This window comes from Lutzomyia longipalpis, chromosome 3 (assembly GCF_024334085.1).
Source record: "Lutzomyia longipalpis isolate SR_M1_2022 chromosome 3, ASM2433408v1".
Classification (NCBI taxonomy): domain Eukaryota; kingdom Metazoa; phylum Arthropoda; class Insecta; order Diptera; family Psychodidae; genus Lutzomyia; species Lutzomyia longipalpis.
The window spans coordinates 8,479,966-8,497,759 of record NC_074709.1 but is presented as its reverse complement, the minus strand read 5'-3'; the positions used below and the strand labels follow the sequence as shown (position 1 = coordinate 8,497,759).

At 31.0% G+C, this 17,794-nt stretch overlaps 1 protein-coding gene across 7 annotated transcripts in view; it reads right to left on the bottom strand.

The window, feature by feature from the left end:
* Positions 1–17,794, bottom strand: part of LOC129791869 (gamma-aminobutyric acid receptor subunit beta) — a 41,903-nt gene that overhangs the window by 7,648 nt on the left and 16,461 nt on the right. For 4 of the 7 annotated variants that reach the window (XM_055830468.1, XM_055830466.1, XM_055830467.1 and 1 more), the window contains 5 exons: positions 13,191–13,417; positions 12,989–13,071; positions 6,372–6,509; positions 3,874–4,158; positions 842–1,341 (listed from right to left, as the gene is read on the bottom strand). In XM_055830468.1, coding sequence (XP_055686443.1) covers positions 842–1,341; positions 3,874–4,158; positions 6,372–6,509; positions 12,989–13,071; positions 13,191–13,417 — 1,233 coding nt within the window. The remainder of the gene's footprint in view (positions 1–841; positions 1,342–3,873; positions 4,159–6,371; positions 6,510–12,988; positions 13,072–13,190; positions 13,418–17,794) is intronic. The other 3 variants (XM_055830472.1, XM_055830471.1, XM_055830470.1) reach the window with 2 other exon arrangements.

Below are 17,794 nucleotides of genomic sequence, written 5' to 3'. Positions count from 1 at the left end.
TGATTGCTCCTTCCCACTGAATTTTCACATTTAAACTATATAGGTAGGTAGGTAGGTGGATGTAGAAAATTGGAAAGGTTAAATGCTAAATGTTGGATTATATTCTGCAGTGTGTGTAGTTTTGGTATTGTTGAGGAAAATCCATTTTATGCTGTGGATTAGAATATTTTTTCCCATCACAACTTTCCGATGAATTATGTAGAATTCGGATAAACCCAAAAAATAAATAGAAAACGGAGACTTGAATAATTGATTTTTTTAAAGGAATAAATCAACGTGGAAAATTCGGATTTTTTAAATGAATTGAAGCTTTGATTAACCAACTTTTAGCATCAGAAGAAATTTTCAGTTTTTACCCCAAGGAGAAGTCTCTATTGCTGCCAAAGCTTTATTTGCAAGGAAGTCTTTTCCAGCACCGATAGGGAAGGAATTGGTTAATACCCGGCGTCCCCACTGTCGTACATAAAATGACATATAAAATGACGATGAAACTAGGCGCCTCCACTGCAATCTACTACTTATGGGGAATAAAAACATTCTACCAGGCGCCTCCATCGCAATTTTTTGACGAATTTCAGTAAAATTCTTTGTATAAACGAAAGAGAGTTGTACCAGGCGCCTCCACTGCAATCTTCTGCAGTACTTTGTACCAAAATTGGGCTTGATCTTGAAGATTTTCAGCGGAATTTTATTGAAGAAAAAAAAACTTGAAATTGAGGGAATTTTTCTTTAAAAAAAGGATAATTCGGAATAGAGATTTTGTGAAGATTTCTTCAAAAAAATAAAAAGAGAAAATTTTGAGTGCTCCGTATATGCCAATGGTGAAAGGATAAAATTGTACCTTTCCCGGGTGAATGAGATGAGGAGGTGATGGCCCGCCGGCCTCCTCATCGGGTCCACTACCGCTACCGCCGCCACCGCCCCCGCCGCGGTCTCCGGCCCCTGGCCCAGCTCCGCCGCCGCGGCCACCATTGATTGTATTCTCGAGGGTGCCACCCTTCGAGTGAGCCTTGGGATCGTTGACTTTGAAGCGCACCTCCTGGAACAAGGGTCCCACTATCGAGCAACCGCGCGATCCAACGTTCGGTTGCACACTTGAAAAACCAGCTGGGCGGCTACTCACTGTTTGCTTTGGTGCATGGATGTGCCCATGGCTATGCCCATGGCCATGGCCATGTCCATGATCACCACCAACGCCACCGCCACCGCCGCCACCGCCGCCCGGTGGCGGCTGGCCGCCGTCTACTTGCAGCTTCTTTTGTTCAGCAATCTTCTGGATTGCCATAAATCGTTGTTTACGCATTTGAATTCGCTTCGCCATGTAGCCCACCGTGGCATATTCTGCAAACATTCACACAGATAAATTCAAACATTAGTACGCCTCTCTTCAGGGGGGGTACCGAACGTCTTTTTTTTTGTGCAATTTATCAAAAAACACAGAGGCTGTGACAAAGAAAGGCGAATTTCTTGCACGAGAAAACATTGCACTTTTATACCACAATTAATAAAAAAAAACGAAAAGTTTTCGAGTGGAAAATTGGAGAGAGACGTCCTGTGGATTTGGGCAGAAGGAGCCTCGAAGGGCTCGACTTTTTTTCTGTTGATCTTCAGCCAAACCACACAAATTAATACGAATTCTTGCTTTGATTCTTTTTTTTTTCTTTTTGGTTCTTTTTGTTTTTTACACACCATGCTCCTACACAGAATTACATTTCTGCCCTGGGATGTGGTGAAAAAACTTTCGTTACCATCAACTTTCTAAAAAAAACATTCTCCAACTTTTCCTCTAACGCTCCACGACCAAAAAAGAAAATTTTTTAAACTAAAAAATATTTTATAGAAATTATTGGCAAACTTAAAAAAGAAGGACACACCACACACACGCATACATACAGACATTCCCTTTAGGAAATTGTTTTTCAAAAGCTGCTGGTAACGAAAGTTTGATCCATCCACAATTATTACATCCGTTGAAAGTGATTACAGACGCCACAGAATGCAAAATGACAGCGAACACCAAATACAGATAGATATTTTAGAGCTTTTTACCCCTTAAGGTGACCAGTTGAAACAAAAAATAAATAAAAATAATAATTAAAAAATAAATAAATAAAAATAAAACCCGACTGTTGAAATGAAAAGCTTTAAAAAATAGTTTACAAAAGACTTTTTAATGTTTAGAGTATATTTCTGTAGAAAAAAAATAGATATAGGTATTCAAAAAGTCTGCAAAGAACATCCGACTGTGCATATTAATTTATTTTTTTTTATCAGCTTCATCGCAAAAATTTGTACATCAGTCGGTTTTTCTTAAAAAAATTTCTTTTCTTTAAAAATATTTATAAAAGCTGTTGCGTATATTTTTTCACAATTTTTTTTAAACTAAAATTTGAGTCTATTCACAAAATATTGTATTGGATTGGCCCATATTTTTCAAAAATCAAAATAATATGGGACAATCTTAAAAAAAAAGCTCAAAGAATTCAAAATAAAACATAAAAAAATGACGATAAATCATGCAAATTGAAGCCTTCATTCTGTTCATGTTACGTTCAAGAACGTAAAATGATCAGAATCTAAGACTCGATTTTGAAAAGAAAATAAAAAATAAAAGAAAATAAATTGTCAACGCCACATGGGCGCAATTGAAAGAATCTATAGACTTTCTTTTAAGGGGTTCTCAAAGACGTTTCGGTGCCAATTTTTAGTCATGTCTGCGGAATCGTTAATGCATTTACACGCTACAGCGATATAGCATTCCTACAAATCACTCATATCAGTCAAATAAACAAATTGGGAACTAACTAAATAATTTCAAAGAAAAATAAAGCTTTAGAGAGAAAGCTTTTGAAGCCTTTGAAGCTTGAGAAGAATAAAATAATTGAAACAAAAATTAATTATCTAAGACTTTCGAGTTGAAGTTACGTGGTTAAGGATTAGGCAAGAATTCAAGTTAGGATCTGTCTATCAGAGCTTTAATTTAAAGCTCTCATACAGAGTCTAATGCTTTCATTTTGTAATTTCTAGAAGATTCTTTGGAAATAATATTGAATTTATTGAAATGAAGGCTTTTAAAAGTCTAAAAAGGATTTCTTGCCGGTTATTCCAAATTGGGAAGATTATGCAAAAGTTGTTCACGTTAGAACCTTGGAAACAATATGAAATTCTAGTTTTTTTACCAAGATAGTGGAAATATTCTTAGAAGTTTTAACAAATCTTATAAAATGATTTTTAATAGTTTTTGTTTCTCAAAAAGAATATTTGAATGAAATTTTTACAACAAAAAACTTTGATTGTAAAAGATCTTAAACTGCTTTTAAATTAAAAAGATTAATTTCTATTTACTTGAAAAATTAGATTCCTATCTAACTAATAAAATATATATTTATAAATAATCTTATTATATACAGGGTAGCGCAGGGTCTAAAATACACAGTTACGGAACTCACTTAAGAAATGTAAATGAAAGACGTAAAGAGTGTAGGTAAAGAGCGATTGAAAGGAAGAGAAATATTTTGTAAAGTTTGACAAAATTTTTGCCTTCAAGGGGCTTTGTTTATTTTTAATCCTAAAAGAAGTCTCAATGTGAATAAACTTTTTTGCGTCTTTCTCTTACATTTTCCAAACGTGTGTTCCCCAAATCTAAGATCTACCAGCGGCGTAAAGAAATAAACAAAAAATATAAGAGAATAATTAAAAAAAAATAAATAAAGAAAGAAAGCTGCAATAAAAAAAAAAAAAATAGTGTAGTAGGGTGTTTTTAAAAATAAAATTGGGCGTCCTGTCATAAAATGGACGTCTGGTCACCCTAAGGAGAGTGCTTTTTTTTTGTTAAAAAATTTAAATTTGTGTTTGTAATTCATTATTTTTTACCCAATAAACTAGCGAAAACCATGACGAAACACGTTCCTAAATAAACATCAATTGATTTAACGTAGGATATTTTCGGCAGAGCTGCATTTGTAGACGACATGAGTGTTGTCATTGTCAACACAGTGGTTACGCCGAGGGCAACTCGGGCTGGCGTTGCATTCCTGTTGAGCCAGAACGATACCCACGATATGATCACAATTAATCCCGATGGGATGTAAATCTGAATTAGATAGTATCCCATCGATCGTACGAATTGGATTTCGCATGCGAGTCGTGAGTAGTTTCCTAGAAGATACAACAGAAGCGATAAAAGAATTGTTTTTTGTTTTTTTCTTAGATTAAAAAAGACATTCAAATTTCAAATGCAAAGAGGTTTTCCATTTTAGCTGTAAGGGATGCGGAATTTAAGGGTTTTGCCCTTTTTTTTATTAAAGGCTGTTTCAAGGATTGGGATTTTGAGATGTAAAAAAAAATGGATTTGTTTTCGGGTTAAAGGGAATAAGTTGTACACAAAGATATCTTTTTTTTGTAAAATATTTTAAAACAAAATATTTTTGGGTTTGATTATTTGTTCATAAAATCTAATAAAAAAAAATTAAAAATATTTTTTTTTTTTCAAAATAAAAAGAGAAACATGTAACATTTTGCTTACACACGTAGGAGTACACAAAACGAAAAAACAGATAAGGTGATAAAGCGCTTTCGTTGAAAGCAAAAAATTATGAAAAATAACCGTCTTAGACGAGCGTAACACAAAAGGACATCTGTCGGGGGGAGTCTGTACTAAAATTAAGTGAAAAAAAAAAAACAATAAACTATATATGACGAAATGTGTGGCATTTTGTACATAATACAAAAAAATACGTTCTGTGTCTTTCTTATCTTGATTCTTCAGAGAATAATAATAAAAAGAAATTTCTTAATTAAATTTGCGCAATGTGATTATGTTTATTAATGTGTAATCCGTACTAATGTGTTTAAGAGAATTTATTTTTAACAAAAAAAACTAATTTTTCACCTTATAGACCCTCAAAAAAATAAATTATTTAAACAAAATATATTTAAACTATCTTCATGCATAAATTAAATTTTGGAAAAGAACTAACTGCAATTTTTTGCACCATATCTTTTCTGATATTTTTTCTTTGTTTTGTAAGTAGGTATGTAGAATTTTGTGATTGAAAATTTAAAATTATTTATCAATTTTTTTGTATAATTTTCTTCATGTTTGTCCTGGGCACAACTCTACCTCACGGGTGGGATAATTTATTGGAAAAAGGGGGAATACACAAGAGATAAACTATATGTATGTTTATGTATTGCTAATATTATGTATATATTTTTTAATAAAATATGGCAAGAAATTATTGTTAAAAAATTCAGCTGGAGAGATAAAGAAGAATAGCAATGAAGGTCATACATTATTTACTTATTGATTATATTAATCTACAAAATGCTTTCGATAAACTACGATAAATATTTGCAAAGAATGAGATTAGATTTATATAATGAATTTCAAAACAAAACACTATATGCTTTATTAAGTATTTATATATAAGTATAATTATTTAAAAAAAAAGTATATATAGAAATGAATGTGATTTAAAGTAAATTTCAAAATATATAAACTTTCATGACAAGCTCCATTAGCATTTATGAATTATTCAAAAAAAAAATAAATTTCTGAAATGCATCCATATATTTTATTTATTTATCAATCAAAAATAAAAAAAATCTTGCAGCGATAGAAATCTATAATTTTTTGCGCATTTTACTGTAGACTTTTAATTGCAATTTCAATAATTAATTTGTTTGGTCTTTTTTTTTTTAAATAATTTATTAACGTATTCGTATATATTCTATCAATTAAATTTAATTTGATATTCTTTGTCTTCAGTAAAATATCCATTAATTTGCATATATATTTTATTTTGATTAATAAAAATGTCAAAAATCTATTTTTTTGGTTTAAAAAAATATCCAAGCACAAAGTTCTTCAAAAACTCCTAATTTGTCAAAATTCAATCAAAAAAGCTTTTAATTGCCATTCAAAAATACTTTTTTTTGCTTCATAATTTTTTTGTTAATAAAACTTTTATCACTCTTTTGAAATATTTTTTATAGCATCTCAGCAATAGGTTTTACTATATTTTTTTCGGGGAAAAAAAGAAGTATGATTTCTTTTAAATTTAATCATTTAAAATGTTGTATTTTTCAAAAAAAAAAATGAAAAATCTTCAGAAAAATGTCCACTGATATTGAGCCAAACAAAATTAAAAAATATTTTTTCTAAATAAAATATTCAAACGGCGGTTTTTTTGAAAAATTAAAATAAAGATTTTTTTCGGTAAAATAATGATAAAAAAAAATTGAACGAAATTTCAAAAAATGATGGAATTTGTAATCTAAAGTTTTAAGAAGTTTGGAATTTAATTTAAAAATAGAATTAAAAGAAAATTGAGAAAATAAAGTTGTAATCGGTGACCGTCTACAGGTACCTGTGGTAAGACTGATCTCCATTGCCCTCTGTCGGTGTCCTAAAACCTTAAATTGGGGTAGAGACACTTCGCTCGAGACACCAACCGAATTGGGACCTTCGTTCCACTTATATCGGATATCTCTCATTGTGTATCCGACTGGAGCGTGGTTGGCAGGGTTTGGTGGGTTGGTTTAAGCACACACGATGGTGGTCGCGCAAGTTGATAATGGATAGAAAAATGCAAGCATACACAAATAAAAAATACCCGGCGTGATATCGCTTGTTTCTATCTTCACAAAACAAATTAACTTTCAATGATTTTTTCTTTTAATCTTCTTGACAAATTCGCTTTTTTCATCTTTTTGAATTTTCTTTTTTTTTGTCAACTACTGAACTTTCGTTAAGTGACTTTTCTACATTTTGCTTCTACATTTTCTCTTCGTGGAAATTCCTAAAGGGACACTTGAACATCATTTCAATCAATTCCCGCACATTTGCACATGTGGAAGAAAAATTATTTTTTTTAAAAAGATTTTCTTTGCAAAATTGACATCTTTCGTTAAATTTACCCAAGACACGCACCACTGCAGAATTTTTTTCGTTATTATTCTGCTATTTTCTTGCACTTGCGTGTATGGGCTCATCGTGACTATTTTTATTTATGTCCAGCAAGAGAATTAATTCAAATGTGATTTTGATGAGTCCCAAAATATAATCAGCAACTTCAGCCTAATTGTGCATAATTTTATTCAGCACCAATATGTACTAATGTTAGAAATAGGTACACAATGGTGCAGCAATAATACTCAACGAACTGTGCGGTCCCATTAGGAGTTTCACATGTTAAATTATATAATATATTTAATATATGTATTATATACATGTAATTGCCACAATTTTCTCCACTCTCACGGAAATTTCGGGTAATTTCACGTATACTTAAGAATTCTATGTGGAGGCGGGTGGCACGGATGGAAGACTGAGAAAACATTGCGAACACTGCGCAGTGTACCACATTTTTTTCTTGCAGTGTACTTGCATTTTATCACATTAGGGCATTCGCTCAGGCAATTTTCCATTCAAATTATTTTTTCTCTTACTTATGTAATTACTATTTAGCGCCATTTCTTAGTATTTCTTTTGGCTTTTTGATTCTCTTTCGAGTAAGAGATTTTCTTTGTTTTTTTTTTTTAATTAAGATAAGAGATTAGTTTGAAAGGAATAAAAATATGTATAAAATTCTAAGTTCTTCTTGCTTTCTGCACTTTAGTACTCAATGGTGCAGTTGATGTACATTTTTTTAAAATGAATTTATTGTTGGTAAATTATTTACTCTCATATGTATATTCATTGGAAGTCGCATTGAAAAAAAAAGAAATAAAATTGATAAGAGAAATTTAATAACGTTCTAAAGAATTCCTAAAATTTATTTTTTGTTAAAGAAAAATAAAACTTTTCTTCTTACTAAAGTGTAATGTGTGTGTATGTGTCATTGCTCTAAAACATCGAAGGATATTAAATGCTAATTTTATTTTCCAAGTTAATGCAGTGTTGTGTGTTTCGTGCGTGTGAGGGTTTGGGTTTATTAAATTGTACTTAAATGTTCATTAAAATTAATTTGTAATTGAGAAAACTAAGTCAAGGGGAAATGCCTTTTCTCCGCTGTTGGACATTTTCTTGTCACGAAGGAATTAGATACAAATTGGCATAAAAACTGGGGGTGGTCGGTTCACCACAGGGTAGTCCGTAGTAGCAGAAAAAGTTTAATGGTTTTATATGTAGTTAAAATGTGTTTAGTGCATTTTAACGACTTTGTACTTCCTCAAAAAGGGACTCTTGCAAAAACCACTCATAAAATATTTAAAACAAAAAATTGACTAACGTATTTTATTACGTTCCTAATTGGGGATTTTTAGTTGAAGAATATCTAACCCTGTATACCATATTCGTAAATTATTTTGTTTAACCAAAGGAGTTTGTTCATTTTAGAGCTCTCGTAGTAATTTTTGCACGATCCAAACTAGACATGGAAAGTATTTTAAGGATCATTTAGAAAAAGCTTAACATAGTACTCAAAGGATTAAAAGATTTTCTTCTTTTTTTGTCATATAATTCTTTACATTATTTTCAATATTTGCCCAACTACGGAAACTACTAACCAAGTACGTTAATGATGCGTTGGACGGAAATTTAATCATACTAAATTGTCTTTAATCAAGACTAAAGGGTCGGTGATTTAATCTTTTTTTTCTTCATCTCAAGTACGGATGTTGAATTTACCAGCTTTCAATGTTGGCGGGAAAGTGCGTTTAAAATAAATTCAACACGAAGCCGTGAAACACAATCTTGCATTATTCTGCATGGGAGAATGTCTGTTACGAGGAACGTGGACTAAGACAATTGCAAGTCCAACACAGGGAGACAAAAAGTCAGAAACAAAGTTAAGCAAACACAAGAATAAAACAAACTTGTGATTTTTCTTTAAAAGAAAGAAAAAATTGTAAAAAGAAAAGAAAAATTAAAACAACACAGTTTTCAACACTCCATTCAGGTGGTTTTAAGTAGTTCCTGTCACACTTCTCTGCTGTTTGAGAGTGAGAGAGACCGGGACAAAAAGACAAAAACTGAGATGTTGAACGAAATGAAAGAAATAAAAATTTAAAACAAAAAATTTAAATTAGGTATGGGTTTGTAAAAGAAAAAAAATTTGAGAGAGCGTGTTGTTTTTTTGGGTACCTGTGGTTAGGTTAATTTCGGTCGCCCTCTGCCTGTGTCCTAAAACTCGAAATTGCGGAAGTTCGACTTCGCTGCTCATTCCAACACTACTTAGGCCATCTCTCCAGAAGTATCGGATATCTCGCATTGTGTAACCGACTCCAGAGCCATAACAATACACAAATAATGCCATCATTCACCAAATACAATGTCATGTCAGCCATTTATGAGAATAGGTAGTTTTTAATTGAAAAAAAAATGGATTTTCTTTTTCAAAAATAAATTCTTCTTCCAAAAAATCAAATTTAGAAATAAGAAACAATTATAAAAACAAACAATGGGAGAAGTAAAAAGGATAATTTTTATCTTTTACAGCTGCTGCTAAATAGGTTTGTTTTTGGCATTTTCTAATGATTAAAAAAAATCTTTCTTTTGGAGTTCTTTAAATCATTGAAAAAAATCTTCTCGGCTCAAAATTATTATTTTTTCTGTTTTGTAAAATATATAAAAATTTACAAATAGCCAAGCTAAACTTCTATCCAGTTTGCTCCACAAAAAATTCTATTTTTTCTTTAAAAAAAAAAAGAAATATTGGATAATTTGCATATTTTCCATTTAAAGGAAAATTTGCAATGCTCATTATGAACAGGAAAATTAAGGAATTTACAATAAAATAATTCGAGCAAACGGAATACAATTTAAAAAAAAATCAATAATTTATGTTATTCACTTAAATAAAAGGATCATACATGATTTTCCTTCATGCATACCTTTTGTTCTTGCTTGAAAATTATTCATTTTGATTCATCTTCAATCTGACAAAATGACGTAAATTGGAAATTCTGCAACTCAATGATCACGATTGATCAAAATCATGAAAAAAATATTTAAAAAGATACTTTGTTTTAAAATTCAAATGAAGCTTCTATTAATTAATTTTTCTAAAATGTTTAGAATATTTCAAAAAATCATTTCGTTTTTTTTAATCAGTAAAGTAATACAATATGTTGTTTAATTAAAGCGCTCCTGTTTGATTATAAATCGATGTGAAACTAAAAAACATAAATATACAACGAAAAAACTTATGGTGAAGGAAAAAAGAAACTTAGAGAGAGACACCGTAAGAAAACTCAAAATGAAAAGTATAGATTGAAGAAAAAGAGAAGAAACTACAGTTTTTTTTTGAAAATAAATAACACTGAAAATTGAATACAAAAAGGACATGAAATAAGACAAAAATATATAAGTAAAGAACTAACAATCGAATGTCACCCAAGTCATGCAGATTGCGGATAAACATGCAAATGATTTTCTTATTTTCTTTTCCTCTAAGTTTTTGATGTGAAAAAATATGTTTATATCTTTGCCACAGAGTCTTATTGGTTATTTTTTTCTCTTTTATTTTTGGCTACTAATACCATATACACAAAAATCGCTATAATGTAGTGTTTCCTATGTAGAAAATTAATTCTAGGGAAGTTTTGCTGAGAAATTTCATTCAACGTGGGATCTTTTCTATGTTCAATTTTTAAATAAATAAAAATGTCTTAAGAATTGGATAAATATTTTTTTTTATTGTTTGTCTGAATCATAAAAAACTATACAACGTCATTCATGCTTTCTCTTTTCGTTTAAAAAATTGAATTTGAGCTTTAAAGCTTTTACAGAATTCAGCAAAACCACCCCTAGATAGTGTTTTTTTTATTTTTCGAATGAGAACTAGTGAAAAAATGTTTTTTTGATGAAGAATGTTCTCTTAGGAAATCAAAAAATATTAAGAAATGGATGAGTTTTTAAAAGGATTTTAGATCCATTCTTGGGAAACTTTATTAAAAAAAAACTTGATGAATTATACTTTGATAAAATGACTTAAAAGGATGTTATGCAAAATACTATAGAACAAATTCAGAAAAATTGTAACAAACTTATTGATTTAATCATTGGTAAGAGCATGATTAAATGCTCAAGAAGAAAAAAATGTTTTCCTCAAGTCTTTAATTAAACTCAAAAAAATATGTTTCAATTTAAATCCATTGCTCTGTAGTTTGTGCATAATGTCCTTTTTTTAAATTGGAAGAAAAAGGCAAAGGTTCCTTAATTACAAAACTAAAAAATAAAAAAAAAGCTTTTATCATGCAGAGAAATATTACTAATGTAATTTATGTATTCTCTTATTAACATGGTGGATAAAAATATTCAATGGATATAATAAAATATGCGATTATGTAAAAAAGTTAATGATAAGAAAATCGGACTCGGTGTACCAATTACGAGATTTCCGGCAATTCTATGCAACTTCCTTCAATTTTCTTTCTCATTAAGGTTTTGTGTTTTTTTCTTAATTTATTCTTCAAAAAATTATTCGTTTAAAGTTATTTATTAAGTTTAGTTAAAAAGTTTTGTTCTTTATTAATAAGGTTTATTATTAAGATTTTTATTCTTTTTTGTAATAAAATTTACTGCGAAAAAAAGCCATTTGAATTCTCCTTGGGAATAGACATAGTGTGTCTGGCGAAGCTTTCCTGGAGTTCTAAATCGGATCCTCCAGGGAAAGAATTTTTCTTACAACGTTATATCCTCGATCGGGTTGTATTGGAGGAATATGTGATAAAATAAACAAGTAGAAAACAATACGAAGAGAAGGAAAAAGAAATGAAATTACAGAGCAATTACATTAAAAAGTGAGAGAGAGAGACATTAGCAAAAGGAAAAGGGTCGACTCTTCTTTTATTTTCTTCTTAAGAGTTTTCTATGTCCTTCTATATACTCTCATATTTCCAATACAATGTCTTTCCTTTTTCTTTCTAAATAATAAATGCATTTATATGTGTATTTTTCTTGAGGTTAGAAGACATTTATGTATGTAAAAAAAATGAAGATAGAGATAGGATGGTAAGATAGAGAGTAAAAGAAGATTCAAATGCCTCGAGCCTTGGTGCTTACATTCCTTTCTTTATTGTTCTGTATCTTTTTTTTTCTTGTTCTCTTCTTATAAACGAAAAAAAACAACGACAGCAATAGTTGTTAATCAACTACCTTTTGGCTTCTAAAACCGCAAAAGTGTTCTACCTCACTGAGCTCTTGGCTTCGTTTTTTTTCTTTTTTGTTTATATGTGGGTTGAACGTTTTATTGGCAAATATTGGAACTTCTTATATGTTTGTCACGTCATAGTGCAATATTTTCCACCTGGATGGGTGACACTGAGAGACTATTTTGTAGTCTATTTAGTCAATGTTTTATATATAGAGTAACAAGTCAACCTTCTGCGGTTGCTGTATAAGAGAGAAGGCGACCGAAAACCAACCAATAAATATCAAACAATATTTATTTACTCATAATATACACAATTGTTAGATAAAATAAATAGTAAATATTATTCTGTATATGTGAATATACATATTGAAATATATATAACCGTTTAACACAAACAGGGGCTGTTTAATTATGTTGTTCAATTTTAAAGAATTAAAATAAAAACTTTTTTTTTTAAAATATTTCTCAAAATTTGGGCAATATTTTCTATTTATGCAAAATTATCTATGTCAAGAGACATAATGTTTTCATGCTAATTCTCTGCAAAAAGAACATTTAGACATCAAAGTGAATTGGAATTTGGTTAAAAATCAATTGTGCGAATTATCTGTTTAGAGAAAAAACAGATTTTTTAAAGGGTTTTTCTTTCCGAATAATAAACCCCCTGAAAATATATAATTTGTATAAAATTTTGCAATATATTATATAATTTTTCACTTCCACTTTTCTCCTTTTTTTATCTACTTTTTTTGTAAGAAAAATTTAAATATTTTCTTGTCAAAGAAAGAAATTTTTATTATATTCTTCGTTCTTTCCTAATCAAGGTTTTTATCTTTAGTAATATAATTGAAGATAAAACGGAAAATATTGAAAATTTTGATACTTACAGCTCTCTATCTCTATGTGACATAGCTGTCGATCCATTGGGAAATACTGAAGATTCATTGGACAGGATGCTGTGATTGTGAGACTGCAAGTTACAGAAATACGAATTATTTTAATTTTAAATATATTTTTTTAAATAAATAAAAACATTAAATGAATTTTGTATATAAGAATATAGAGAATAGAGGAATTTATTTAGCATACCGAATACTTCTAGTTATGGAACCTGAATGATGAATTCTTATAAATTCATTGCTTGTTGTTGCGATATGGAAGTACGACTGTTTTTCATTTACAAAAAATGTATCAGGTACCCATATATTTTTGATGAATTCGGAGCCGACGGATAGTGTTTCAACACCGGGTCGCTTTCTGTACGCCAACCGTGGATCCGTCCAAAATTGGCGAAAGTAGAAATCCAGTGTAAAGTCCTAAATTTTTGCATTATATTTGCATCAAATTGTCGTGTTTGGCGCGGAAAGAAGAGAAGATATAATCAGTGCAGTATTCCAACAAATAAAAACTTTCTCACACACAAATACAACTTAAAAGAAAAATACACTTTAAAATTTTATATAAAAAAGAAAAACTTTAGTAATAAATAATGAAGAGAGAGCTTTAAGAAAAAAATAAAGGGATTCATTTGGTCATTTAAGAGAAAAATTTTTAAAGAAGTGGGAAAACTAAAATGGGAAATTTTTAAAGTTGCTTTATTTTCATTAGAGATTTATATATTTTATTTATTTTACTTCATAACAAAATTACTTTGCAAGGCATTTAAGCTAATTTTATATTTACAAATGCAAAATAGGTTTCTTTTTGCAAAATCCAACCCAAAGAGAAGTGATGAGAGGACATTGTTTTTCGGAGCTTTTTAAAATGTTTTTTGGGCACTTTTAGGGGCTTTCTAGTGAGAAAGTTTAGGATACTCACATGTTTCTTAGAGAAATTTAAAGGAATAAGAGGAGAAAAAGGTAATAAATAGTAAGAGGATTTAAGATTTAAGTTGTCCTGGCATTGAATGGATTAAAGGGTTGCAGAGAGGATGTATAGGACGCTACGTTCTTCCTAAAGCTTCACTATAGAGGATCACAACGATCAGCCCAAACGAACCTACACAATTTTGACCAGAGCTTTTGACAGAAGCTCCTACAGCTCTGGCAATATTTGTAAGGATTCGCTTAGATTGACCCACTACTGCTGATTCTTGGCTAGATGCCTCCAGAAGGACATAGCATCCTAAACATCCTCTTCTAGCTTAAATCTGATTAATTTTCTAACGTTTTTACACAGAGATTAAGATCTGAAATTACATTTAAAAAAGGTTTTGAAGAAAAGTTCTAAAAAAAAATTCTAAAGCTTTGTTCTTTTATTCTTTTGCAGAGAACTTGGACATAAATGGGTTAATATCCCAGCATTACTGTAATACTGCATAAATGCATTCCTCGCAGGTGAATCATCAATAAATTCCAGAGAAGGATTAAAGTGGGTAGAACATGGAAGTTCAGAAAAGAGCCAGCAGAGTTAAAAATAAGAAAGACTTGAATGAGTTCTTTTTTCTTTGCAAAGTTTGCCAATAGGAGAGAGAGAAAAAAAAAACTCTGGCCATTTTAAAAATAGAATTGCCCAATATCCTGTCTATGTGAGTGCGAACTTTCAGACACATTTCTCTGCAAATGCCCGCAAATGGCGATATAATGTCTCTTTAAAATCCCATCACTGCTGCCTCTTTTGGTGGATGGTGAGTAAAAGTTGAGAGTGATTGTGTGGGGTTAGTTACACACGGAATGTGGGTCAAAAATTCTGTGTAATATATGTTAAGTGGAGCTGTGTTAATTGCTGAATTATGTTTAGTGAAAATTATTAAAGTAAAAGTTCTTTCTTGAAGGAAAATTCTAAAGCTCGAGAAATTCAAAATATGCAGCAATTTCTACCAAATGACTCATGTAAGGATTTCTTTCTCGACTGTGTCACGCGTGTTATCAGGGAGAAAGAAAAAAAAGAAACCAATTAATGCAAATTGTAATTTGTCAGAGTGTGTGTGGAAGTGGATATTTTGTTCTCGAATATTATTTATTAACATACAGCACAAAAAAAAAATCAACAACTTACAGTGCAGTAATACTATTTTGTGCATTTTTCTCCCAACAACCCCATAGTGTATTACCTACATATATAGCTGGGGTTGGTACAGGAAAAAATTACACAAGTATATGTGTCTAGTATGTAATTCGTAGAACTAAAAAAAATGTCTACATGCAATGCCCCGGTAGCATGCAACAACATTTATGAGTCGGATAAAATATTACTCTTTTGCAGGATTCGAATATTAAAATTGGAAAAATGTAAATTTTCCCGAAACGAATTTTACAGGGGAATTGCGGATGGATGTGTGGCGGGGTGGAGGAGGGAAGGGAAAACCCACAACCCACTCGCGAGGTTAAAAGGAATGGGGAAAAAATGTCGAGGCAGAAAATTGTGTGTATCTTACGAATGGAAAATATTCTAATGTGCAAAGTGTTTCCCACCCCCCACTTGACTATATATATAGGGGAGTATGAGGGTGCTATATTTGTGTTTGTTCGTGGCAAAATGTGTCTCCACGCTTTTCATGTGTACGCTGAAAGAGTCAAAAGTGGTGAAATTGAGGAAAATGATTTCTCCGTATGTTTTTCATTCATTTTTCCCAAAGGGCACCGCAATACACAAACCCATGGACATTAAATTATTTTTATTCTTTCCAAATTTTATGGATTTTTATATTTTCCTAAGAGGCTAAATATTACAATTAATTAATTCTACGTCTTTAAAAATAATTTATTTTTGTGATGAATATTTTCTTCAAAATTTCCCTAGATTGTTCTACTTTCACCAGAAGAATTTTCTCTCTTGCTACAAGACAATAAATCAAGAAGCATTCACTTCAGCCCTTCTTCCTATAGCTATATATTGCTTCCTTATTTTCTAAGCCATTACTCGGGCTTCAATCACCCAAGATTTGAATTTTATTCATGTTTTGCAAATCCTTTTTTTTTCCTCCCAAACCCATCGTAAAGTTCAATCCTGAGGAAAATCTGGGTTGATAGAAAGTTCAAAAATATGCATAGCTCCCTATTACCATACATACATATACTGATGGCAAACCACTCAAGTCAAAGTTCCCTGATGGAAATTATACATAAGGAGAAAATTAGAGAGAAAATGGTGATCTAATGTTTGTATATTTTTTATCCACAAAATGAGAAGCATTAAGAGTAAACTAAAAGTTTATTTAATTGAATAAACGATGACATATTGTGTGGATCTCCGCTGTGGGAAAACTTTTATTCATTTACAAACTTTTCTTATTATTAGTTGAGTGAGAGATATTTTTTCTCTCTCTCTTGTGAAATTTTCTCCAAGCAGTAAAAAAGAAGTAATATATCCTTCTTAAATATAATTGATAAGCCCCTCCTATTTTTTTGTTTCTCCCTTTGTTTTTTTTTCTCCCATGTGGCATAGATTCGTTCTCACGATGAAAATTTCGTTTTATTTAATTGTTTAGCTGTGAAAAAAAAAAGTGGAACAGAGCCATTTTGGGTGGTGTATAGAGGCGAAAAGATAAAAAAGGATCGGAGAAATTGTTTGCCGGATGGAGAAAATTCACAATTTTTTTTCTTGTTTTATTCTTGAGTGAAGAAAAACGAAATTAGAAATGGGATTTCTTAAGCATTTTTTTCTACCCCTTGTTCACAGCCTTTCTTCATCGTCATACTCTCAAATATTTTCCCTTGAGGGGTGTTCTCTTGTGTGCCACGAAACCTCCATTTTCAATAACTCGAAGGCTGAATTTGAAACATTGACCCAGAATATGGTTTTTCAAGAAAAGTCTCACCACTTTCCAAGGGTACTCTCTCACACAGCAATTTTCTCTTCTCCTACAAAACAATTTTGCCCCATTTTTTTTCTTACTTCTCCTCCGAGGGTGGTTTTTTGGGTTTTATAATTGAACAAATGGATTTTGCGGTATGAGAGGTTGGTTGAATGGAAAAGTGGGTTGTTTTTCGTCAAAGGAAAACCCCCGATAAGCTCACATCATTGAGGGGTTTTTGGAGCTTTATACTTTAAAACCACAAACACACATGAAAAACCTTCAGGCACCTCCACCAATCACGTTTGAAGGCTAAATTGCATCCCCGTCTTAATTGGCATCTTTGGTGGAAGATTTTACTTAAAGATTTTCCTTCTTCTTTGCAAAATTTCCCCCATTCTTTGGGATAAAATTAGAAAAGAAAAACAGATGCAAGAAAGCTTCAGCGTATTGGTGCTTTTGAAAGTTTTACATAAATGGCGTAGGTTTGTGCTTTTAGAAGCATCATTCATTCAAACAAAAAAAATCATGCAAGGTTTTGCATTTTCTTGTAATCAGAGCTAAAGCATTTTTTTCCATATAGAGAGCTCTTTTTTGTACATAGTTGTGTGAGAAAAGCATGGTGAAATGGCAGAAACATTGAGATGCCAAAAAAAAGTCATGCTGTGTTAGATTTTTAATAAATTAAAAGTCACAATAAGAAAGCATTTCAAGAATAGACAATTCATTGTTCCTGAAAATAAACCTCTTTGTAATGTTTTTCGTAACATTTTGCACTTTCTTTCCCATTATGTCTTTTCATTGGAGTTTTTTTCTTTGCTCATCTCTCGCCTCCACGTAAACATTTAATGTACAATACTCATTTTATATGCACTCCATTGCAGGTGTAGGCACACGGAAAAGTGATGCAGGTGATAAAAATATTTTCATGGGGACAATGCAATTTTACACAGTGTCG